The 26,192-nt window shown below is 39.8% G+C and overlaps 1 protein-coding gene across 1 annotated transcript in view; it reads left to right on the plus strand.

The window, feature by feature from the left end:
* Positions 1-26,192, plus strand: part of abca4b (ATP-binding cassette, sub-family A (ABC1), member 4b) — a 327,352-nt gene that overhangs the window by 156,341 nt on the left and 144,819 nt on the right. The window contains exons 15-20 of the mRNA XM_039735801.1: positions 814-1,036; positions 5,484-5,705; positions 11,171-11,375; positions 14,763-14,855; positions 14,961-15,143; positions 25,569-25,746. Of these exons, the coding sequence (XP_039591735.1) occupies positions 814-1,036; positions 5,484-5,705; positions 11,171-11,375; positions 14,763-14,855; positions 14,961-15,143; positions 25,569-25,746 (1,104 nt within the window). The remainder of the gene's footprint in view (positions 1-813; positions 1,037-5,483; positions 5,706-11,170; positions 11,376-14,762; positions 14,856-14,960; positions 15,144-25,568; positions 25,747-26,192) is intronic.

The following is a 26,192-nucleotide window of genomic DNA, read 5'->3' on the forward strand; positions in this document are numbered from 1 at the left end:
TTGGATTTTCTTTCCTACTTCAATCCTGTACCTGATTTATTATTGACATAGGTGATTTTATAGTTTATGATATGGGTGTTATAAGTGGCGGTAGTGGGGTGAGGTGGCAGTGGGGGGCATACTGAGGCCTGTGGGGGTCTTAATCCGGCTTTGGCATCATTTCATGTGCACAGCTGACATGCAATTAATTACATGTATTTCTTTCTGTTTTACATTTGGGGCCAAGCTCAGGGTCACATTGTTTGTCAGAAGTAGGTGTTGAACTGATTTAAAGTCAAGGACACACTGTAGGCCTCTGTTGGTCTGATGATTTCAAAGCCTCTAAAATCTCGCAGCTAATGTGAAAAGGATGGCAAACCAAGCTGTTAAAATCTATACAGCTGCAGAAGTTATGACTATGAGAAATTAAATGTTTCAGCTGACAATCAAAAATATTACTATTAATTAATTTGGCTGACACCTTGATGCAAGGTGACATACAACACTTGAGATGCAATTGGTTACATGTCTTTTGCTTTTCCAGTTGCAGATCAAGTGACTTGCTTATGGTCACACAGGGCTGTTACTGCTAAGCCACACTGCCTGTAAAGAAGACCATTGACATCTCTCCTACAGATCTTGTATTTTTTTTTCAAATGAAGTTATGCAGTGGACAATCCCATGGACAGTCTCTCTCTGTGAAGCCGTAGAGGTTGCAAATTATTTTCAAGTAAATGCTAGCTAGCCAGGCCTTCTAGTGGCCATGTCATTGTATGTTGATTTATGTTTCACTTCTTCGGCTATCTTTTACCTTTTCTCTGTTTCACACTGCAGCTTCATGCTGACTTTGAACCGCTGCTTCCCAATTTTCATGGTTTTAGCCTGGATATACTCTGTGTCCATGACAGTGAAGAGCATTGTTCTGGAGAAAGAACTGCGTCTGAAGGAAACACTAAAGGCCATGGGAGTCACCAATGGGGTCATCTGGTATACTTGGTTCCTTGACAGCTTCCTTGTGATGGCTACTAGCACCGCTCTGCTCACCTTGGTCATTATGGTAAGACAAGTGAAAAACAAGAATTACTGGCTCTCCGTAACTTTATCCCTATGGGCTGGAGTGATCAACAATGGTGGAATTGCGAGAGGTTCTCATTTCCTCGCTAATGAACCATTCACCCTTTTGAACTTTTTCTCTTACAAGCATTTGGTGCAAAGGCTTCAGACTGTACAGGGATATTTAAAGACTGGAGTACATTTAGCATAGCAGTTGTTTTCCTTAGCTGTATGATACTCTAATTCTCTTGCATACTTGTATCTTCACACTGTGCCATTTAAATTTCAGTGACACAGAAATATTCACACTCTCCAGTACAATTCTTTTTGGGATCACAACCAAAGTGTGTGAAAAGCTGGCAAAGGCATGAGGAGGGGTGGCCAGAGGGCAACTTCCTCACAAAGAGAGAGAAAGAAAGCAGACTCCTGGAGCAATGGGGTGGCAGTACTAACCACAATGCTACTAACCTTACTGGCTGTTTTAAATACTTCCCTTTTTGACACTGAGGGCCTTTTTAATCCCCCTTGTTCTTCAATGTTGAACCTTCTCGTAGAACATAACACAATTACTGTCTTCAAAAACTGACTTCTCTATATGCTTTAGTTATGAGCACCAGCTTCTGCATTTCTGTTAGCGGTCAGGACTGGCAGTTGTCTCTTGACTATAGCATCCTGCATTTGAATCTCAAGTCCTGTTGACTTTCTTGTTGAGTTTGCATGTTTTCCAGAGTCATCATGAGATTTTTCTAATGATATTCTGGCTTTCCTCTCATATTTTGAAAATGCACACCTGAAGTTTACCTGGTGACTCAAATTTGGAATTTGTGGGAGTGCGATTGACTTGGTCTTACAATGTACTTACAGCACATCCCACCCAGAACTGTTCTTGCTTTGTAATCAGCGCTGTAAGGAAATCGACTCTGGGCATCTCCCATGACCCTTCACTATATCAAGCGAGTCTGAAAATGTTTTATTATTTTCCAACTCATTTTTAATATTTTCTCTTATTTTAAGTTTTTTTTTTTTGCCTGTTAACATTCATCCATCCATTTTCCAACCCGTTGAATCTGAACACAGGGTCACGGGGGTCTACTGGAGCCAATCCCAGCCAACACAGGGCGCAAGGCAGGGACCAAGGCAGGGTGCCAACCCTCCGCAGGACACACACAAACACACACACACACCAAGCACACCCTAGGGACAATTTAGGAATCGCCAGTGCACCTAACCAGCATGTCTTTGGACTGTGGGAGGAAACCCACGCAGATATGGGGAGAACATGCAAACTCCACGCAGGGAGGACCCGGGAAGTGAACCCGGGTCTCCTAACTGTGAGGCAGCAGCGCTAAACACTGCACCACCATGCCGCCCATTGCCTGTTAACACTTTATTATTAATTATTGTGTAACATTCTTGATTGCTTTATGACAGCACTCACAAAAAATTGCATAAGGTTTGATTTATTTATTTATTTATTTTTGCCCAATTAAGTTTTCCAATTAAGGTTAAAATATTTTTACTTTAACAATCACACATTTTCAGAAAGGCACTCGTACAATTCATTCCGTATACAATAATGCCCTCTTGTGGTAACAGAATGTTACGTCCTCTCATCTTTAAAGCTTCCCTTTTTGAAGAAGTGAAGTAATCAATTTCCGAACCACTCCCTAAAAATGAACTTGCATGGCTTAGTTTATAAAAGACAATACGAATGTGAATATATAAATATATTGTAACTGTTAAAGCCAGAGTCCACATAAATCAATCCTGTATGTCAGGCATAAATCACAAACTGCCATTTTTACCTCATTTGAAGACAACGCTGAGCTGCTCCACATCTTGAGATGTAAACTCACCTCCTGCCGTCTCCATACAAAGTAAAAGGGTGTCTTTCAGCCAATTGAGGTCTATCTAGTTTCCATCATTACACACTCTTTGCACTGGCCAGGATGGTGACCACCAGTCAGCACATTGCTGTTCACATTGGTCATCATCTATAGGCGATGGTGGAAGTGCCCTCATGCATCAAGGTAGCACAAGTGTAAATCATGCCATACTTGTCCACAAGCTCTGTTTTATATATTTGCTTTTTCAACAGAGTTAGGACCGCTTTTTATATTCTCTTCAATGAAGGCATATTGTCTGAATGGGCTGTTGGTGTTTCACACCTCATTTGTTTTCTTCCTCTTTATTAAGGTGAGGACAACCTGCTGACTTAGTACAGATCAAATCACAGGCTTCACATTTAAAAAAAGAAATGTCTCCAGTGCCTTGAGAGTTTTTTTTAAATTGACATAAGAGAGGATATTGTCCGCTGCACACTTTACACTTGGAATGTCATAATGTGGCAGAGATATTTTCAGTATTTGTTATAAGTGAGTGGAAATGTGTCAAATCCAGTAGGTGACAGTGTCTGAAATCCTCTCCCTTCAATGCATTTGCCTACAGGTTTGAGTTATAAACACTATGGTGATTATTTTATTTTTCTAATGGTGTGTACGTCTTTCCTTATCATGCGAAATCAAATGAGGTGACCGCACATGATGTAGAAACATCTCAACTGTGGTCAATAGAACAGGACGCACCAGAGCCGAATATCAAGTGTCCTAGCAAAGGGTTTGAAAATGTCTGCTAATGTGATATTTCAGGTTTTTTTTATTTTTAATTAATATGCAAGACTTCCTAAAATCTTTTTTTCATGTTGTCATTCTGAGTATTGGGTTTGGTTTGAGAAGGTAAGAAACTAATTTAAATGATTTTATTAAAAGGCTGCAACATTTTGCACAAAGGGGCCTGAATACTTTCTGATGGCACTGTATATACATAGAGCACAATGCAAACTGCATACTAGTAAATATTTTATTGATATACATTTATATCATAACCAAAAATTTACTAAGGTCTTTATAAAAACACATGATCATACTGGCAGCTATTTGGTGAACTCTGGGTTACACAACATGACACATTACACCAAGTAATTTCAAATTTTGTGTCTGCCACATTAGTTTGTGTTAACAATGCATTACCCAAACTACTTCCATGGAGAATAACACTGCCACGTCTGGATGGTCAGTGGTGTGGTGGTATAGCAATTATCCTAGCCATGTTTCCATCTGCATGCCCAACAAAGAAGTGAGAAATGTCACTAAATACGTGTGGTGGGTGCATGTGCAGTAACTGTCTACTTGGAAGATTCTCTAGTAATGAATTTGTGCAAGTGTGGTATGGTGGTGCAGTGCTTGGCTCTGTAGCCTCATGGATTAGGCAGGATATGTTTGCCTTTTATGGAGTCTGTACTTGTTCCCTTATCTGAGTGGGATTCATCCCACTCTCCAAAGATATGAAGTTTCTCTTAGATAGTAAGTGAGTGATTGACAGGCTGTAAATAGTGATAGATAGATAGATAGATAGATAGATAGATAGATCTATTTTCTCAATAAGTAATTTAGTTTACAAAAGCTCAAGAAATATAGAAACATTATAACAACCAACAACAACAACTGACCCTCAAATGTATGAAAGATTCCAAATGAACAATATAAAGAGATAGAAGAAAGATAAGAAAACAGCAGCAGTGCGGTTTTTAATCAAGGCATATTGCCAGAGGTTATAAAGGAGGCAGTAGTATTTCTTGACACACTTTCTCTGAATAATTTACTTAGTAAACATGTTCAGTTATGGTGTGTCATTGAGGGGATGCACAGCTTTGTTCATAATGGCCATTGGTTTTATTTTAATTCTCTCCTCTCCAAATGGTCAGAAGTGTATCGCTTAACTGTGTCGGCCGTTTTAATTAGTTTGTTGGTTCAGTGGGCGTCTCTTGAGGTGATGTTACTGGTGCAGCACACCACAGTGTAGGAAATCACACTGGTCATCACAAAGTTATCAGACATGTAAAGGATGAACACGGCCTCTTAAAGAACAAACAGCCTGCACTGCCCTTTCTTATATGGCTCCTCTGTGTTACAAGACCAATCCAGGCGTTATAATTTGGCCATTCCACAGTGGCGCTGTGTGAGAGATGGTGTGTGTCCTGTGATGACTGTTTTCTGATTTCATCTCAAAGCTTCTCTAATAGGCTCTGATCTCACAAGTCCATGACTTGAATTAAGGTTTTGAGGTTTTGATAATTTGTGCATAAAAAATGCATACTCAGCACATGTTCAAATCCGACAGATCCAAGTCTAGAATTGCCTTATAAGTACTTACAGGGTACGCTCAATTTAATTATTGTGAAAATGGCTCAGTTGATGGATGGACAAATACATGGAGATAATTAAGGTTTATTTGTAGTTACAGTGTACTTCTAAAGCTGAATTGGCACTCAAAATGGAAACATTTAATCAGGCATAAATGGTATTCCTGAATTACTGTATAATACTTGATTATATAAGCTGTACCGTTTCTGCTTACATAATCTTTATTCTTTCTGTCTTTTTGTACTTCAGGGTGGAAGAGTTCTGAACTACAGTAATCCTGCCCTTCTGTTCCTTTTCTTGTTAACATTCACAGTAGCAACCATCATGCAATGCTTTCTAATGAGTATATTTTTCAATAAAGCCAACCTGGCAGCTGCTTGCAGTGGAATCATCTACTTCACGCTTTACCTGCCGCACATCCTGTGCTTTGCCTGGCAGGACCGCCTTACAAAAAACATCAAGATACTGGCTGTAAGCACTTTTCATGTTGTTTCATTCTTATGCTGTGTTGTCTAGAGGTCAAAAAAAGTACACTACCTCGGACCAAGAAATGTATCCTGATTAAGCAAAATTGAAAAATTCTTAGCAAGTTGCTTCATTGTTTTCTTTCAGGCATTTTGATTAAGTATTCTCAGTCAATGTGCAGGTGTTTATACATGTACAAGTGCGCTGTAAATTTGGACACCATTTCACCATCTTATGAGCCAGCCTTATCTTATATTATTTGTTATTCATGTCTAAAATTTGTAAAACATTTATATATATATATATATATAGTGGAGCACCACGCTGGCACTGCCGCCTCAACCCGACACAGACAAGCGTTGGACACACGATTTATTTTTTTTCTTTTTCCTTGTGGGAAGCGCCATCCCTGTTTCCCACTAGTCCCAGTACAGTCTTACAAGCACAATACACAACTCTTCCTTCTCTCTCTCTTTCTTTTCTTTCTCCTCCATTCCTCTGGTCAAGCTTTGTCTTCCTCCTACCGAGTCTGGCTCCCTGAGTAGTTATTGATGGCATCTTTTATAACACACCCAGAAGTGCTCCAGGTGCTTAATGACCTAGTTTCTGGCAGCACTTCTGCGTGTGGCAGAAGAACTGCCCAAAAGGGTTCAGCAGATCCTGCTGCAGCACCCCCTGGTGGCACCTGTGGATCCCAACAGAGCATGCACCAAACTCCAACTCCCATGGAGCCCTGTGGGAGTCTGAGGCTGCACGTTACACTGCCCTTCCCTCAGCTGAGCCTTGTGGAGCGAAGTGTCCTGTCCCGCTTTGGCCATCTTTCTCCAGGATGGGGGAGTCAGTGCTGTCGGGTCCATGGCTCCTCCCTACAACAAGACAAGAAGACAAGAATGAGGCTGTGCTGCCCCAATGCCATCTCCCAGAATCCACTGCCATTCTAAACAGACAGCACCTCCAGCTGTGACCCAGATTTAGACATTCATAACAGCGTCGCACCTGGTCTTGCTCGTGTGCCCTGCAGGCATGAAAACAGGATGGGAAGCCCGCACTGCCTGCCCTTTGGACTTGTGTGAGATCGCCGGTGGCATTTGGGGAGGGGCTCTCTGGCTGCCAGCACTTACAAGCCAACGTCTTGCACACACCTCTGCCGTATCTGCCCCCACTTCGCGATCAGTCATCACACCTGCGTGATCAGTCAGAGCTCTAGCTACTCGCCTTCCTTCAGGTTTTGCATCAAGTGGCAATTTGCTCAGATCTCCTTCTTTATTTACGGGACAGGAAACAATCATCTGTAACACCGCATAACATCAGCCAGAGAGTCCAGCATCACGCTGCCTCATCTACTCTTGCGCTTCCTTCAGGGGCGCCTCAGCCATCCTCTCCAGCCACTCGATTGTCTGCCTCAACAGACCCAGCACCTGTAAGAAAGACTGTGCAGGCTGGAGCATGTCCTCCAGCTAATGTACAGCTGACATTAGGTTAATATATTTGGCTGGCACCAAACTCGGGCTTCCCTCGTTGATTTCCACTGGCTGAGAGCCATTGGTGCAGTGCACTTCCAAGGCTATCTTGCTAACTGTAGCTCTCCTTCCTTTCTACCTCCCAGCCTTTCTCTTCCAAAGTGTGCTGTCCTCTTCTTTCTCCTCCACAGATGAGCCCTTGCCTCTTCTCCCATCCCGACTCAGAGCTCTGCTGTCTGATTAGGTGATGGTTAGTGCCAGAAGCACTTCTGGGTCACCTCTAACTCCCATAGAGACCCCTGAAAATCCTAAATTTCCAAAAAGCCTCTCTGAAAACCGGAATCATGGCAGTAGAATTATGCCACTAGGCCTAGGAGGTCAATGATTTATTATTAATACATCTTCAATTGAACACTTCTTGGTATGACATACCAGCTGGATTCATACCCTACCTGTGATATGTGTTGCTTTACAATTCCTACTGCCAATAAAACAAAGCCCCATGATGGAACTTTCAGTGCTGACAGCATAGCATGCACAAAGAGGGTAATCTCCGATCTACTGTTCTATAAAATTCAATCAATGATCAACATAAAAGTCTACTGATTACTAACAAGGTACAAAATGTTTGTAAAGCAGTGGCTTCCATATTTAAGATCTGCAGAATCTATCTATCTATCTATCTATCTATCTATCTATCTATCATTGTCTGTTATGCGATTATTTGTGAAGTAGTAGGGAATAAAACTTGGTCATGGTCCTAATAAAAAGTTTATGAACAATCTTGTTCTGTAAAATCAAAAATATTTATGTAGAGGTAAGTTAGGTGAAATGACCTGTGGTCATGTGTTTATTATACAGAGAGGCCCATAAAAAAGTGGCCCGCTTCCACTGAGATGACTCCCATCTTGTTGGCCGGCAGATAGGTGGGTGCGGTTGTGTTGCCTGCCTTGTTTTCTTGCTGTCTGACCCCTGGAAACCACTTCTTTTGTACGAACGTGACCATTGTTACTTCCACCAAGATGGTGTGACTTGTCATGCTTCCCACATATCTATGGCTACTATTTGGGAACATTTCCCTGACAAAAAGATTATTAGCAAGGGTTTATGGATACCATGATCACCTGACTTAATTATTTCTTGTGAGGTCATTTAAAAGGCTGCGTGTATGATACACGCGTGTATGTAAATGAACAGAAGTTGAACATTGAAAATGTGATGCAAAGAATCGATCGCATTATGTTGCAAAGAGTGTATATGAACATGCTGAAATAGGCACAGAGAGGTATTGACCTACAAGGAGATCACTGTCAGCATCTTCTGTAAATGTGAGTACCAAGTTTGATCATTTTTCTCTTCACCATGTAATGCAGTCATCTCGGTGGAGAAGGGCCACTTTTTCATGGGCCACCCTGTAGCAAAGTGAACCAAGTGATATGACAGAATCAAAAGAATCAGGACTATCAAGTAAATCGTAGAAGGTGATTAAAAGCAAACAAAATGCTGAAACACATAGACAAGCAAAAGTAATCTTGAATATAGCCTGATAGGTTCTGGAAATTCCAAAAAATTTACCACTTGAATGGTGACCAGAAAAGTTTATTGTAATAAAACAATAGTCCCCACAAGTCCATCTATTGATTATGCCCAGGACAGTACATACATAATCAGAATTTGCTATCAAGTGTAGTATTATGTTTATTGATAATCGAACATCAAATTTACTTACATGTAATAAAGGACAGCAAAGTGATCTGTGGCCAAGTTTTTTACGGCAAACTCATTTCAAAAAGCAAGTGATAACCACCATAAAGACAGAAAGTAAAAAGAAGATCTGCAGCATCAATGAGACAAATAAGAAAGAAAAGGCAAAAAGGATGCTGAGCATCACTAACTAGCAGGATATAATCCTGAATATAGAGCAGGTGTGCATAAGATTAACACAATGGCTCATAGGCATGCAAGGAAACACATTGCAAGAACACCCCGAGATAGAAATGCATGGCAACAATCAAGAAGATTGTCAAATATTCAAAACTTTCAGCAATAAGAAAGCATTTCTTTTAAATCCTTATTGTGAGGCTTATTTGAAGGCCACTACTTGTTAAAGTTACATCAGTGATGCGCTTTGTCTCATGCTGTACACATCCATGTTGAAAACAAAAGAATGCGCTGCTTAAACAGGAAATTCCCACTTGCTCCAGATGAGCCACCAGAGGTGATAAAATACTTTGAGACTTCTAGAGAAACTGAAAGAAGTAATTAAAAAGCATAAGATGTGTCAACAGCTCCTTACCTTTAACTTTGTTTTTATTTGCATTTTAGTTTAGGACTGCAGGTCCACATGTTTCACCATTATATACTGCTCAAAAGAATTAAAGGAACACTTTTTAATGAGAGTATAGCATAAAGTCAATGAAAGTTATGGGATATTAATCTGGTCAGTTAAGTAGCAGAGGGGGTTGTTAATCAGTTTCAGCTGCTGTGGTGTTAATGAAATTAACAACAGATGCACTAGAGGGGCAACAATGAGATGACCCCCAAAACAGGAATGGTTTAACAGGTGGAGGCCACTGACATTTTTCCCTCCTCATCTTTTCTGACTGTTTCTTCACTAGTTTTGCATTTGGCTACAGTCAGTGTCACTACTGGTAGCATGAGGCGATACCTGGACCCTACAGAGGTTGCACAGGTAGTCCAACTTCTCCAGGATGGCACATCAATACGTGTCATTGCCAGAAGGTTTGCTGTGTCTCCCTGCACAGTCTCAAGGGCATGGAGGAGATTCTAGGAGACAAGCAGTTACTCTAGGAGAGCTGGAGAGGGCCATAGAAGGTCCATAACCCATCAGCAGGACCAGTATCTGCTCCTTTGGGCAAGGAGGAACAGGATGAGCACTGCCAGAGCCCTACAAAATGACCTCCAGCAGGCCACTGGTGTGAATGTCTCTGACCAAACAACCAGAAAGACTTCATGAGGGTGACCCAAGGGCCCCATGTCCTCTAATGGGCCCTGAGCTCACTGCCCAGCAGCATGCAGCTCGATTCGCCATAGAATACCAGAATTGGCAGATGCACCACTGGTGCCCTGTGCTTTTTACAGATGAGAGCAGGTTCACCCTGAGCACGTGACAGAAGTGAAAGGGTCTGGAGAAGCCATGGAGAACATTATGCTGCCTGTAACATCATTCAGCATGAGCAGTTTGGTGGTGGGTTAATGATTGTCTGGGGAGGCATATCCATGGAGGGTCACACAGACCGCTACAGGCTTGACAAAGGCACCTTGGCTGCCATTAGGTATCAGGATGAAATCCTTGGACCCATTGTCAGACCCTATGCTGGTACAGTGGCTCCTGGTGCACGACAATTCCTGGCCTCATGTGGTGAGAGTATGCAGGCAGTTCCTGGAGGATGAAGGAATTGATACCATTGACTGGCCACCACACTTTCCTGACCTAAATCCAATAGAACACCTCTGGGACATTATGTTTTGGTCCATCCAATGCCACCAGGTTGCACCTCAGACTGTCCAGGAGCTCAGTGATGCCCTGGTTCAGATCTGGGAGGAGACCCCCCACAACACCATCTGTCATCTCATTAGAAGCATGCACCGATGTTGTCAGGCATGTATACAAGAACACAGGGGCCATACAAAGTGCTGCGTACAATTTTGAGTTGCTGCAATTAAATTTTGGCAAAATGGACTAGCCTGCCACATAATTTTTTCACTCTTATTTTTGGTGTGTCTTTGAATTCAGGGCTCTGTAGGTTGATCATTTTCATTTCCATCAAACGATGTGGCATCCTTTCGTTCCTAACACATTACCCAGTCTATATCAGTATAGATATCCAGGAGGATTTCTTTTTCCCATTGAGGTCTGATGTGTTTTCAAAGTGTTCCTTTAATTTTTTTGAGCAGTTATATAAATACTGAAGCCATTTTTTGTCTGCATGTCCAATTTAAAATAACGTAGGTTATATTTTCTTGTTTGTGCCTTATTGTTCATTGCAGAGTCTACTATCTCCTGTTGCTTTTGGCTTTGGAACAGAGTATTTATCCCGTTATGAAGAACAGGGACTTGGATTACAGTGGGATAATATCCATTCTAGTCCACTGGAAGGGGATAATTATAGTTTCTTCCTCTCCATCAGAATGATGATATTTGATGCCATTTTATATGGGGCTCTAGCATGGTATCTTGATAATGTTTTTCCAGGTACGTACAAAAAAGATTTATTTTCAAGATTTAGCCAACAAGCAGAGAAATACAGTAATAATTTGACTCTATAAATTACATTAAATGCATTTTTGGACAGCTAAATTTTCAATCATCTTTTGTTTGTACTTCTGAAATCATTGTGTCTAATTAATAAAAAAAACATTTATATGACCCGAATTTAGTTTAAACCAGTATTAGCATTTAGTTTATTGTATTTATGTATAACTTAATAGAATATTTCTACACATTCCCAGAAGTAATTTCAGCTGCTTGGACAGTGCAAATTTTGGAATGAAACTCTTATTTGGCAGGGGATATCTGGGTAGTGGGCTTAAAAATGAGGGCATCTAAAGGTTTTTGCATCTCAAGGGCTGCTTCACAGATTATTCTCTGATTCAATAATGGACAGAAAATACGGACAGAAGTGGTACGAATTTTGTCAATCTTAAATAAGCGATTGAGGATTTTACTACTACTTTATATGCAGTAGAGAGAAATCAAGTTGCAGCAAAGTGTCAGAGTCCTGTGCTTATGTGGCGCTTGTATGTTATGTTCTCCTCATGACTATGTGGTATTCTCTTGAGCTTTGAGACTAAGTGCAGGTCTCTGTCAGCTTTGTACATCTGGACACTTCCATTTTTTTCCCATTCTTCTTTACCAACCTGCTAAAGCTCTGTCAAGTTTCATAGGGATTGTGATTGAACAGCCTTTGTCAAGTGCAGCCACATATTGTCAATTAAATTGAGATCTGTACTCTGATTTGGCCACATCAGGGTATTAAAACTGTTCCTATGTAGCTTTGGGTATTTGCTTGGGGTCGCTGTCTTGCTGGAAAACAATTCTTCTCCCAAGGAGTAAGTCTCTTTCTGAGAGCATCAGGGTTCTTTTGCAGGATTTCTGTGTATATTGCAGCATTCATTTTATCATTACAAGCCTTGCAGGGCCTGCTGGAGAGAAGCATCCTCACAACATGAGGTTCCCACCACCATTTATCACAATGGGAATAGTATGTTTTTTGATAATCTGCAACATTTAGATTACGTCAAACGTGGCATTTAGTCTGATGGCCAATAAGCTCAGATTTGGTCTCATCAGACCACAAAACCTTCCTCCACCAAACTTCAGAGTCTCCCACGTGTCTTCTGGCAAACTCTCTGTGTGTTTCTTTTAACAGGGGTTTTCGCTTTGCAATTCTCCCATAAAGTTGTGTACAGTTTCAGTCACTGTACATGTGGCTTGTAACTTCTTCACAGTTATCAGAGGTCTCTTGGTGGTCTCCCTCACTATTCTTTTTCATGCACAATCACTTAGTTTTTATGGAGGGGTTACTCTAGACAGATTTTCAGCTGTGCCTTACTCTTACCATTTCTTGATGATGGATTTAAATGGACTCCAGGGGATATTTTCTTGCCTCCGTCCCCTGACTTGGGTTTTTCAATCACTTTTTCATTGAGTTGCTTTTAGTGTTCTGTTGTCTCCATTGTGTAGGGTTAGGTCACCATACTGCCTCACCACTTGTGGGACCTTCCAGATAAGGTGCAGTTATAATACGGTCAAATGAGACCTCAGACAAATGATCCACATTGTACTAATTATGTGACTTCAAAAACCAATGGGATGCACCACAATAATTTATTTCAGTCATATTAAAGGAGTGAATACTTATTGATCAATTACACTGTGTCTTATTTTTGTAATTAATTTGAACCACTTTGCAGAGATCTGTTTTCACTTTTTTGGTTGATTAGTGTCAAAAAAGCTAAATTGAATCTACTGTGATTGACCGGTGTATAACAATAAAATGTGAAACCATGCAGGTGGTGAATAGTTTTTGTAAGCACTGCAAATGGCCATAAATGCATCACATCATGGTTTGGTAACTCAACCAAAGATTCTTGGTGTTGCCAGAATAGACCCTTTTACTCAATAACTCTGTAAGGAAAACCAGTAAATCAATGGTGTAACCGGTAGGAGGCACCACCAAACCCTAAACCCCAGACCCATTAATGCCCAACACAGTCACAGGTTCAAATAGTGATTTTTTAAACCACCAAACATAATTCAATGAAGCACAGCCAATAATCATACAAATCAATGAAACTCTTTCCTTTCCTGCCTCCAGTTGAGTGTTGCCCACTGACTCCTAGAGGTGAGGCAATGGGCTCCTTTTATGATGGACCTGGAAACCAGGCATGACTTGTGGGGAGCACTTCCAGGTTGTTTAGGAACCAGAGCAGTCCTTTACTGACAGTGCCCCCTTGTGGCACCCCAGAACCCCAACAGGGCTGCACTTCTGGAACTCCATTTCCCATGAACCCTTGTGGGTGTCTAAGCTGGGATGCCTACAGAAGACCACTGACACCTAATATTGGGGATGTAACTGCTTTTGGGTTCCGGCTTCTGCTCATCCATTCCCTGGTACCTTCCATCTTGACAAGAGGTCATGCCGTTGTTCAACCAGGATGCCTTTCTGTCCTCCATGGTACTCACTTTAAACATCTTGATTTGTCTTCAATTATTTGGCAATATAATCCAATAACAGACAAGTGTTTGTTTTTCTAATACATTGGCCATAACATAATAGTCAGCAGTATGTCGATGTGTTGTTTTCTGTTATTATTTGCCAGTTTACATTTAAAGATATGTGCATTCATTCAAGCGTGTATATTGTGTCATGATTAAGCTGGTAATAAAAGTCCATGCTGAGGTTACCTTTGAGGTATGCTTTTTGTTTGTGAACAGGAGAAGCTTACTGAGCAATTCTGTTTTGCCTGTTACAAGGCTTCATTACTCTAAGTTTATTATCCTGATTATATTCTGTCAGGGGCGGCACAGTGGCGCAGTGGTAGCGCTGCTGCCTCGCAGTTAGGAGACCCGGGTTTGCTTCCCGGGTCCTCCCTGCATGGAGTTTGCATGTTCTCCCCATGTCTGCGTGGGTTTCCTCCCACAGTCCAAAGACCTGCAGGTTAGGTGGATTGGCGATCCTAAATTGGCCCGTGGGTGTGTTTGTGTGTGTCCTGCAATGGGTTGGCACCCTGCCTGGGATTGGTTCCTGCCTTGTGCCCTGTGTTGGCTGGGATTGGCCCCAGCAGACCCCTGTGTTCAAATTCAGCAGATGTGGATGGATATTCTGTCAGCTCCCTACTCACAAATAAATAATCTACCTCGCTATGCATTCTCACTCCTTGGACCAACTTACAAGCACAAAAAAATATGCAGTGTAGCCAAAGCAGACTCTCCTTCACAGAGAAAGACCCCGTAGCTTAGCATAGCATTAGCTAGGTGGATGAAAGCCAAAGTTTGTCAGCATGTTGGTGACGGGACTGAATAAAGTGACTGTTACCTTGACCGTGAATTATAGCAGATATTGTCTTTCATTTTTAGGACAATATGGAATAGGAAAGCCTTGGTACTTTCCTGTTCAGCGTTCATACTGGATAACAGTTGGAAACCCTGCAAATGAAAAGCCAGCAAAGGGTGAGTAAGTGGGTTTAATTTACATACTATATATGTCCTATTGTGGACTTATAACTTGTAAAAAAGAAACAAAAACATATTTTATGAATGTCTGTTGGTCTCTAGAAGAAAAAACGGAAGAGAAAAATGAAAACGAAGAGGAAAATGGAAGAATCTCTGTAGCAGATGACAAAAAGGAACTAGAGAAAAAGATCTGCAAACACAAAGAAAGGCAAGAAAAATTGGAAAGAGAGAATGAAGAAAAGCAGCTGAAAAACCAGACTGAAGAAAATGGAGAAAGTCGAGATGGTAAGTTAAATCCAGTTACATTATCAAATGTTTAATATAACTGTTCTGTTTCTTCTGATTCGTTTGTTGTTTTGTTTTAATCACTTTAATTTTATGACAGCCCTCTCTATGTTTATAGGATTATAGGGTCGTTATGCACAGAGTGCAGTGAAATTCTCACTGGCATGTGCTGATCAGCATGCAACACGCCGTCACTCTTTGACATCAGGATTAATGTGTGATGTGACATTTATTGTCTTACATGGATAAACAGAGTAAATAGCTTCCAGAATTAGACAATAGGCCTTTTTTAATAATATATAATCTTTTACAGTATATAATTATTTTTATTTAATATAATAATAATTATTGGAAATGCCACCTGCTTTGGAATTTGTATTATGCTTCAATAACATTTATTTTCCAAACAATCTTATTCTAATATACTGTGACTTAGGCAGATGAAGAATATATGGCAGCATTAAGAATCATGTTACAATTGTTTATTTTGACCCAAGTTGACATGAAATTCATCTTCTGCACCGTAGTTGACTGTTTTTCTTAAATTTACAGTTTTCCCTCTTCTTCTAGTAGAGATTCCTTTCAGTTTTCATTCAAATTCAGTTTTCCGAAGTAAGAGTCACTTAACTTCTTAATATCCTGCTCCATAAGAGGTCATTTGCATCTTCAAAGCTGTAAAGTTAGCACTGTGATTTGTGGTTGTACTAAATACTTAACATTGTCAAAGAATTCCATCATGAAAAAAAAAAAACACCAGGAATAGCAGAGAAGTGTATGGGATAAAGGAGTTCTAGGAAAATGTATTACATTACATCTAATGTACAAAGAGTTTGAAAATGCCACTGCCAGAACCCATGCTTGATGAGCAATTTGAAGTACAGGAGTCCTCATCAAGTCAATGCTCTTGCCATCTGAAGGATGCATGTATTGCCACACAGAGCATATTAGAAGTGTGCTTCTCAAGTCTTTTCCATGATAAAAATGAAGAAAAGGCTAACAAAAGGGTATCTCAAAAAATACAAATGAAGGAAGTGTGAAATGTAATTGCTGAGATTACCAATATAGCAGAACTAAAGTTAACAAACACAAAGAAATAATTAGTAAATTTAAAGAATTTAAATTAGAATAAAGAATGCTTTGCTTGTAATGAAAGTGAGGCGAATTCCTTAAATAAAATAGAAATCAGACAGTTTAATGTGCTATATACAGTAGTGACCCGAGTTTTGCGCGATAGACATATGAGCGTTGACAAAATAGCAGCCATTAAAACGCAGCATCAAAATTGCGCCGACAAAATCGCAAAAGTTTCATTAAATATGAATTACTAGTTTAAAGCATATATAATAATGTTTATTTTAGAAGTCAATATTATGAGACACAGCACGCAGATAGTCCTTAAGATCACGCCCTGCATATGTGGGAAGAATTGCAGCAAGACGTCTTGATAATTGAGTGTATTTAGACTTGCTGGCTGCCTGACTGCTGGTAATTCCGCTTTGTATACGTCGCGTTATGCCAACCCTCGTCTGAGTTATTTGTTCGCGGCATGCCATCAGCAGTTATAACAGTTATAACCTAGCACATAATGATGCGGCGTCCCACTCTCTTGGCCTCTCTCGCAATTTTGACGTGCCGATTTTGTCGGCGCACACTTGTCGAAAACCAGTTAGCGAGTTTGTCAGCGCGAGTTTGTCTGTCGCGGTTTTGTCGGCGCTCATATGTCTATCGTGCTTTTGTCGGTGAACCCTATACAGTACTGAGGAGCTGAATAAACAACTTATGCTTTTGGAAATCCGAGATGGTATAAAGTTTTTGCAGACTGGGAAAGCCAGTTGACTTTCCAGCAGACTTCTAATGTTAGACATGCTTAAGGAAGCCAGACTAAAAATGTGACTATTTTTGGCATCAATTACTGTTTCCAAACATGGATGAAAGCCACTTAGAGTGTGAATCCTAAAGACCAATCTTTCTGCTGATCATCAATGTCAAGATCCTGGTAAATATTTTAGACATCATTATTATACCTTCAATGATTGTTAAGTGTAATATATAATTCCTAGCATCTGAGCTTTGTTTATAAATTGTACAGATCTCTTCATATTTCTGGTGTCACGGCTGGAAAATGAAACAGAAATTCCTCACTCATTCTACTTAATTGTGGTGTCCCTCCTGTGGGTGTCTTCTTAATTGTTTTAATTAATCACCAGCAGTGTCAAAGGCAAAACAGATAATTAATTAACTGAGTGATCAAACATCATCCTACACTGGGTTCAGAATAAACTTCCTGTAGTACACCCAAAAATTGATCCTTAAATAAATGCTCATAAAATGTATATATGTTGTGAGGAGAAAAGAGGCTGTACAGGGTGAGGTGCAGGGGTCCCCATTGACATCCCTGTATAATGGTGACAACTATAATTTGAAAAAGAAAAAATAAGAAGGAATAAACTCCAAACACGGATGATTAACAATCATTTTCCCTCTGCAGCTCTGGGAAGATGCAACTTTTGTCCTATTTCCTCCGAGACACCTTGCTCATTCCAGTCTGAACCATATACAGGCAGTCATTCCTGGAATGTGGTGTCTCAGTCTTGATCCAAATCTCCTGCAGGATGGAGCTTCATAGACAGACCCTTCACAAAGAGCCATCAGTGGCTTAGGCTGTATTGTTGTGTGCTTGTTCCATCGAGCACCTGTATTTATTTGGAAGAAGTACTCAACTTTTCCATTGTGTGATCACAGGCAATCTTTTTTAAAGAACTCATTCATTCTCAGAAATATTTGTGAATTTCAACCATCTGTATTTGACAAAGACATATCAATCGATTAACAGCCATTCCTGTTTAATTTTTAACCATGGGCCACAACATTGCGAATACCAATCTCGTCTCACTACCCCCACTTCCTCTTGCCAAAATACAACAAGTGCATATTGGAACAAAAGATCCAGATAAAAAGTCCCTAAAACATATAAGGAAACTGCCATACCCATGCTAATTCTTTACAGAATATGAACATCAGAGGCTTAAAGTGGCTAAATTCATGAGTCCAATAATCTTGAGGAAATCAGATCTTATGTGCTACAAATTGTAAGACTTCAGATTCTGTCGAGCATAAAGTACTTTGTAGATAAATGCAGCTGTTGAATTAGTTTAACGGAATCATGGGACACAAATGGCTAATTGTTGACTTTAGAAAATTTCTAACAGATATCAGTATTTTTATGTACATGACATTCACAGGTTGTGGTCATTTCAGAATTTTTCTTCATAGTGTGAACAACTGAAGTCTCCATTGAAGAACTACATGGTTTAGACTGCTTCATTATTGTTAGATAAATAGCTAGCTGCTTGAGATAATTAAAATGTATGGATTATGTACAGCAGAAATGAAAAAAAATGAGACAAAGGCAGAATAGCTGATTGGGATAGGAAAAGACTGTACTGTGGGTGGTATAACCTTTGGTGGTGTAATTTGTTCTTGGCAGAGATGTCCTATTTTGATTTAAGACATGCTTTCATATTTTTTCTGTATTCCCAGGTAGTACAATTAATGTAATGAGTTGATTATTCATCAGGAATTTAATGTCACCCAGCTAGATGACAAGGCAAAGGAGGCCCAGGCAATTCTGCTATTGAATTAAATCTACACCTAAAGCTGTCGACAAATAAATGAATTTCAGGAAGGGTTGTGAGCGATTAAGAGTGTAGCTTTGTCTATATAGGCAATATGGGGACAATTGAAATGCATTAATCCTGATGTGGGTTGTGCAATTTAGGTGTGTCATGCATTCTTTTTTTATTTTTAATCCTTGGAGGTTTGCTTAGAGACATTTACAGGGGCGTTCAATATACAATTTTGAAAGCAAGGAGAAAACAAATTAAATGTGCTTAATTGTTGAGCACTTGATATCTCAGGTTGCCGTAGGCCTTTTAATAAAAAAAAATGTTCTGGGTTGTGTTATATCAGTATTTCAAGATTTTTTATTTTTATTTTTACATGCACTCATTGGAGTTTATGAAATTCTTGCACCGCAGTTGCAAGGAGGAAAAGTATACAATAGTGCATGGCAAAATGTACAGAAAACAGAAAAGGCATAAATAATTAGAAAGTGTGACAGATTAGGGCTTTCTCGCTCCCTTGAACCCTCAGACACCACATCAGACACCAGATAAAAAGTCCAATAATTATTTATTATAATAATAATGTGCACAAAGCACGCTCCTCTCCACAATTCTCAATAAATCAATACTCCGAACACTAAAAAATAATCATATCACAATCCTCCACCCAGACGCTTAGCCTCCCTGCCTCCCAACTCAGCTTGTCCGTCTGGGATTTCCCAGAGTCCTTTATAGTCCTTGACCCAGAAGTGTTTGTCCCTCAGTCCATGTGACTTTCAATTTACTTCCGGGTCAGGTAAAAACTCCTTTTCTTCATCCCGGAAGCACGTCATTTCTTCTGTCCATGACGTGACTGGGACGTACTTCCGGGGTGTAGGGAAAATAGTCTCTGGGCCTCCCTGCAGCGACTCCTGGCTACCTCTGTGGTATCCAGCAGGGCTGTGCATTAAAAGTCTACTGTCCATAATTCCCTGTTGACATTCGGGGCACCTCGATGCTGCAAGGAGGACTCCATCTGGTGGCTTGGGGGTATTGGCCGGGATAAACGGCCGGCCATCCATCACAATATATATATATATATATAATATATTATATATATATATAATATTGTAAGGGATAACCAAGAAAAATTGAAGGATGGGGGAAGGCAGCCTGTGTAGGGTACTGCTTCCCCCAGAATGCTAGATGGCAGCTCCCCCGAATTCCCACAGTGCATCACGGGACTTGGACCTCTTTATCTCAGCCCTGTTGGGTACTTGGAACAAATATTTGGCAAAAAACAGGTCTTTACAGACCTGTGAAACAAAATAAAAATAGCGGTTATATAGGTGAGCCAGAGGAAGTGATGTCAGAACGGACGGAACAGAAAGTGACATCAGAATGGCCAGAAGCGGAAGTGATGTTGCTAGACCCAGGCTGGATTTCTTTTGCCTGGTCTACAGAGGAAAGAGAGGAAGGATCTGTGAACACCGCCATCCCCTGGTCTGACATGTAATGACAGCTACTCAAGCCCTTTAGCCTCCTCCCATTCACATGTGTGACAGAACTTGAGATGGGACGTGTAACAAGGAATGCACTGATATCGGTTACCAGAGGGCCGGGCTTAAAGGAATACTCCACCCAAAATGATTTTTTTTAATATGTTATTTTCCCCAGCTGAGAAAAAATGTAATCTGTTTTGTTGTAGAAAATATATAAGAGAGATTCTCATAAATGAGATGAATACGTGACCAACTCTAGACAGTGGCATATGTTGTGAAAAAACATCCATGTAAAACAAAAATCTCACATTACTCTTGTTGCTTAATCCACATGTCTTTTATCCATTTGCTAGCTGAAAATATACAAAACTAATGTATTTTTGCTAAAATATTCTTTAATGATTACTACTGCAGTTCTCAGCTCAGGCAAAAACAGTAAACTTAATGACTTTTGGGAGGGACTTCTAGACTGTTGGTCAAGAGTCCCGTCTTCAATTTAAAAAAATGTCTCCCATGAGTTTTTGAGTTTCCACTTGACATACAGGCTGCTAATTCAGGAAGTAACTTTAACAACATTTTAGCAAAAATGCATTTGTTTTGCATGTTTTGAACTAGTGACTGCATAAATAACATGTGGTTTATGTGGCATGAGTAACAATTTTTATTTTAACATGGACATCGTTCGCAGTGTTTGCCAATGTCTATTGTTGGTCACCTGTCAGTCCTTTTTATTGAGAATCTCTCTTATGTATTTTCTCCAATATAACATGAGATTGAAAGGTTTTCTCAGCACCAGTACAACGTTCATGGGGTAAGCCATTGAGATATGACATATGGGTCGGCCCCTCGCTAGCAAGTCCTTCCGGGGAGTTTCTTATAAAAAATATGTTTTGGGTCAGTTTATTGCTTTAAAAGAGTTCATGAGCTAGATAGCTTGCATTTGAAATAACAGGCTAGCCCTCCTCTAACAGTGGATGGTAGAAACAGTCTGTGGCTGATGCTGATCTGCTCCGATGATTTTAGAGGCAACTTAGACAATCCTCGGAAGTAGTTTGCGATCTTGGGACATCAGGTTGCCACAGTCATGCAACTTGTCAGAGTATTAAAGGTTAGGGTTGCCAGATTAGAAAATTAGAAATATGGGCACTCTTAAAATCTCTCTCTATATTACTATATATATACATTTATACATGCCCCCTACACACCCAGACCAATATATTATATAAAAGTAGAGACATACAGTATGTTAAAAACATAGAGCAAGGATTTTAATGGGTTATGAGGAAAACTAAAGGAAAATCATTTGAAAATTATTTACTGTAAGTGCAATTACATACACCACACTTTGTTGACAGTCATTGTATATTGCAATGCTGATACAGAACTGCACAGCAGCATGGCTGGAGAGCAAAACAGTAAGAGTGTCGCTGTCCTCAGCCAACCAGAGCAACTGAACAAGTTGCAAACAGGTAGTAAACACTAACTTCCTCGTTACATTTGGGTTGTTTTCATCAAGGGAATCAGAGAAAAGAAAGTATATTACTTATACAACTAAGTTACAACTAAGTACTGTAAGAAGGTAGTAAAAATATTTTTTTATTCCGAAATTTGAAAATGAACTAAATACAGGACAGTTGGGTGTCCCTGAAAGGTCAGTAGTGGGACAGGTGACAAAATGATCAAATATAGGACATGTCCCGTATATAAAGGACGTCTGGCAACCTTATTAAAGGTTCACTAGTGATTTAATTCCTTCCTCAAAGCTCATTATTCTCTTCAGGAAAAAAAAGCCTCTGCTGGGCCTTCCTGAGGTTGTAGGCTGCGTGCAAAAGCAATGAGAGGGATTTGGTGAGGTGGACTTCCAAAATCTAAAGCTATAGAATGCTTCAATAGGAAAGTTATTAATGTAAAGAGGAGTGTGAATGTCTTTGCTTTTCTTAAAGTCCACAACAGTAATCTTTGCCTTTTTGATTTTCAGGTAGAGATTTTTGTCACAACATGACATAAACATTTTCTGAATTTATATCCTGTAAGCGAACTTATCATCATTGCTAATGAGGACAATCAAGGTGGTATCACCCACAAATCTGATGCTATTAATCTCTTATTTTGCACAAAGTCATAGGTAAGGAAGGTGCAGAGTAATGGGCTGAGACAATAGCTTTGTAGGATGTCAGTGTTTATTCACTGTGGTGGGCCAGTGGTCATTAAGGCAGAACAGAATAGATGTTTTTGGCACACGTACCATTGCAGTTGTCTTAAACCACAACAAGACTGTAGTCACATTTGTGACAACTGGATGGCACATGACTTGCTATGTGATTCCTTATCGTGTACTTTATTTTAGACTAACATTAACAAGAGTTTTGTGATCTTTAGCTATCAAGTGACAGATGAAGACTAGTGATGGGAAGTTCAAATAATTTTACCGACTCAGACCTTTGAGTCTCGTTTAGCAAAATGAACAAATCTTTTTTTGAGTCATTTCGTTCATTTTAGCAAAATATAATTAAAATGTTACCTGTTACCTCCCTAACACATCTACTGCTTACACAAATGTTGATCACACTACAAACAAGACAAAACTATAATGCTATAAGAAACAGAAAATATTAATTCTTTCATTTTACGTTAGTATTTGACTGAGGAACTGAGCCGGTAATTGGCTACGTGACAAAAGAACGCACGACTCTAAAGACTCGAGGAATGAACTAATCAATTCTGTTTCTGGCTCAGACTGAGTTGGTTAAGCTTATGGGGCTGTCACGTGATGAATGAACGACTCGAAAAACCCGAAGACTCGAAACAGGTGAATCAATAATTCCAATACAGAAACTATAGGAAGTTGCGTAAATGTGCGTGCGCGACTGAACAAATCACTCCCACGAGACGACTCGTTCTTCCCGAGTCACATTAAAGATACCGTTCAAAATGAACAAATCGTTCAAGAATGACCCATCACTAATGAAGACTGCTTACTGGAATTGGATGGTAAGGGAGTGTTTACTTCCTCCATATGTAGTATATAAAAAGTATGGGAATAGAATTGAAATTTCAACAGATTTAGACATTATAGTCAGTGTGTGGATATTTCTGTGACATAAGTAACTTGTGGAAAGGTCCAATGAAGTCACTTTTAATACAGTCCTAAAATACTAAAGTTGGGTTTGAACCATATTTGGTCACTTAAACTTTAGAACAGCTGGCTTCCAGATATTCATCAACACATTTTGAGCTGTTGATATTTCTCAGTCTGATATCATGTACATTTTTAATGGAAAAAGTTTCAGACAAAGTCAGCAGTGGTCACAAATATAAATGATATTTGCTTTGAAACTTTTTTGAAATTCTCAAATCTTTTTGAGGAATGGAAGATATCATCAAATTGATGACTAGAAGACCTCACCTGTAAAGATGGCAACCCCCTATTTGTTTCCGATCTCTGAAATTTGACTGATGTCCTTACAGTATTTACTTCTTTGAAGTGAGCACTGATGCTGAATTTACTAATTATAAATCTGGAGCGTTGACGTGCAGCCATTGAGATGTGACGTGGATCAGCCCCCACTACTGGGTCCTTCCGAGGAGCCTCTTAAACCCTCTACCGCCAGTAATGTAATCAAGGGATGAGTGTAGCAAATGAGGACATGCATGCACATAGCAAGGGGTAGGTGTGAAAAATGCCTTGGTGCTTTTATTAAAGCCATCAAAAAAAAAACAAAAAGTGTCCAAAACAGTACAGATCTCTCAAAATATAAATAATCCAATAAAACAGTGAAAAACCATGAGTTTAAAAGCAAGACTTAAAATGAGAATAAGAATCAACAGTCATTGGGTCAATGTGCCTTCTACTCAGATGAGCCCAGCACAATGCCCTCTTCATCTCCCCAGCTCACCCATTGCTCGCTCAGTTGGCGGAGACTTTAGCAGCCATGGTCCTCACCAAACTGACTCCCGTCTTGGCTGCCAGAAGTGGCGTCGGCTGCACTGCTCGGGGTTGATTGTCCTCCTGTCTTCCTTCTTACAGCCCTGGCGTACCTCAGATCCCTGGGGTAGGACTCCACTCTGATCACTCCCACTCCACAAGAATAAATCAGTGGAGACAATCTTCCCCCAGAGTGACAATCCTTCAATCCATTGTGAGAACATTCACTGTGCTGCATTTTACGCCCTGACTGGCTGGGTCATCCTGCTTCTCCTCTCAATGTTTTTCTCACGGTTCTGCTTCTGTCTTTCACTTCTCGCCTTCTGTCCCATGCAGGCTACTCTTATACTAATGCTCCTAATGGCACACAGGTGCGAACGTGCCACGTCTTCCGAGGAATTAATGAGGCACCTGCCTGACATGCTCACTCGCACGTGTCTTCATGATCAGGCAGGTGTCCCCCAGTCAACCTCAGAGCAAAGCTCGCTCACGTCCGATTAGAGCCTTCACTCTTGCAGGGCGCAATTATTTATTTAAATTCAGCACAGTGCCACGGACCACTTATCACACGAGAGCGATCTAATAATGGAGGAGGTTGTGTGACTGTTGGGATAAATTTTATTTCTGAGTGTATTGGAGGACATGGGCCAGGAGTGCTTGCCTCCAACTTTCACCTTTTTTAGTTAGGTCTGGTGGAGTTAGTAAACATTTCATTTGTTCCTTTTTTGGTGCTCATGTATGTGTGTGTGTGTGTGTGTGTTTTTTTTTCCTATTTATTCCATACAAATGTTTTTATTTTATGTGAAACCAACATAGAAAAAAAAAACAATGAAAAAATGATGAGTTTTCCCTTGTATTACATACAGCCTATCTACGTTTAAAACAATATTTAAAAGATTATTGTGATACTAGAATTTGTCAAGAAAAAAACCTTCCAACTGTGTTTTATATACTCATCATTTACCAGTTTGATGTTTTATCACAAAGACAGGAGAAAACAAATCATTTTTTGATCCTTTTCTAGAGATACATTTATTATTTCAGTTCAGCACCCTATTCATCACGCTGTAGCAGTAGGCAAATAAAAAAACGATGAAGCCTTTGATCATTGAACACATAACTAATCAAATAAACCATGGGTGTGCACTGCAGTAGAAAATAATTAGAGGTAGGAAAGAAAAAAAATGTTTTGTTGTCAACATATTTTATTGTTTGGATTTTACTGAGCCCATAAATAACATTATATGTGAGCAGATGTCAGCTCTGATTGCTGCTTCCAGCTTCCTTGATTTTGCCTGTGAGCTTTTTTCTGTCTTTAAATTTCATCAGCTAGAAAAGTGTTATAAACCAGAATGTTTCATTCAGGCTTCTTTCATTTTTCTTGTGTTCTTTACAGCTAACCCTTTTTTTGAGACTGACCCCTTGGGCCTGGTAGTAGGTGTGTCAGTTCAGAATTTAGTGAAGAGCTTCCACGGTGCCAGCCGGCCAGCAGTGGATGGCCTGAACATCACCTTCTATGAAGGGCAGATCACATCTTTCTTAGGACACAATGGAGCTGGAAAAACAACAACTATGTAAGGCTACTGGTTAAAACCATGCAGAATGTTTATACTGATCTGAAAGTGGTGGTTAATTGTATCACAATGGCTAATGTGAAAAAAACATTTCAACTTTTTAAAAAAGTCTTACCTTATTGTGCAGAGAAATGTTTAAAAATAAGAAACTTATTAATTTTTTCCTTTAAAATGAAAATATAGTGCCTATAAAAATATTCCACTCCTTAGAAGTTTTATCAGTATTATACCACATTCAATCATGTTGGACTTACATACTTTGTAGTTTTTATGCCACTTATCAACACTGAAACAGTCTTTAACATCAAAGTGGAGACAGAACTCTCTAAAGTGGTTAAATTAACTACAAATATAAAATACAAAATGGTTGACTGTATAAGTATTCACCTCCTTCGAGTCTGAATTAGTTGATTCACCTTTGTCAGCCATGACAGCTTTCAGTCTGT

The sequence above is a fragment of the Polypterus senegalus genome, chromosome 14 (genome assembly GCF_016835505.1).
Source record: "Polypterus senegalus isolate Bchr_013 chromosome 14, ASM1683550v1, whole genome shotgun sequence".
NCBI classification, from domain to species: domain Eukaryota; kingdom Metazoa; phylum Chordata; class Cladistia; order Polypteriformes; family Polypteridae; genus Polypterus; species Polypterus senegalus.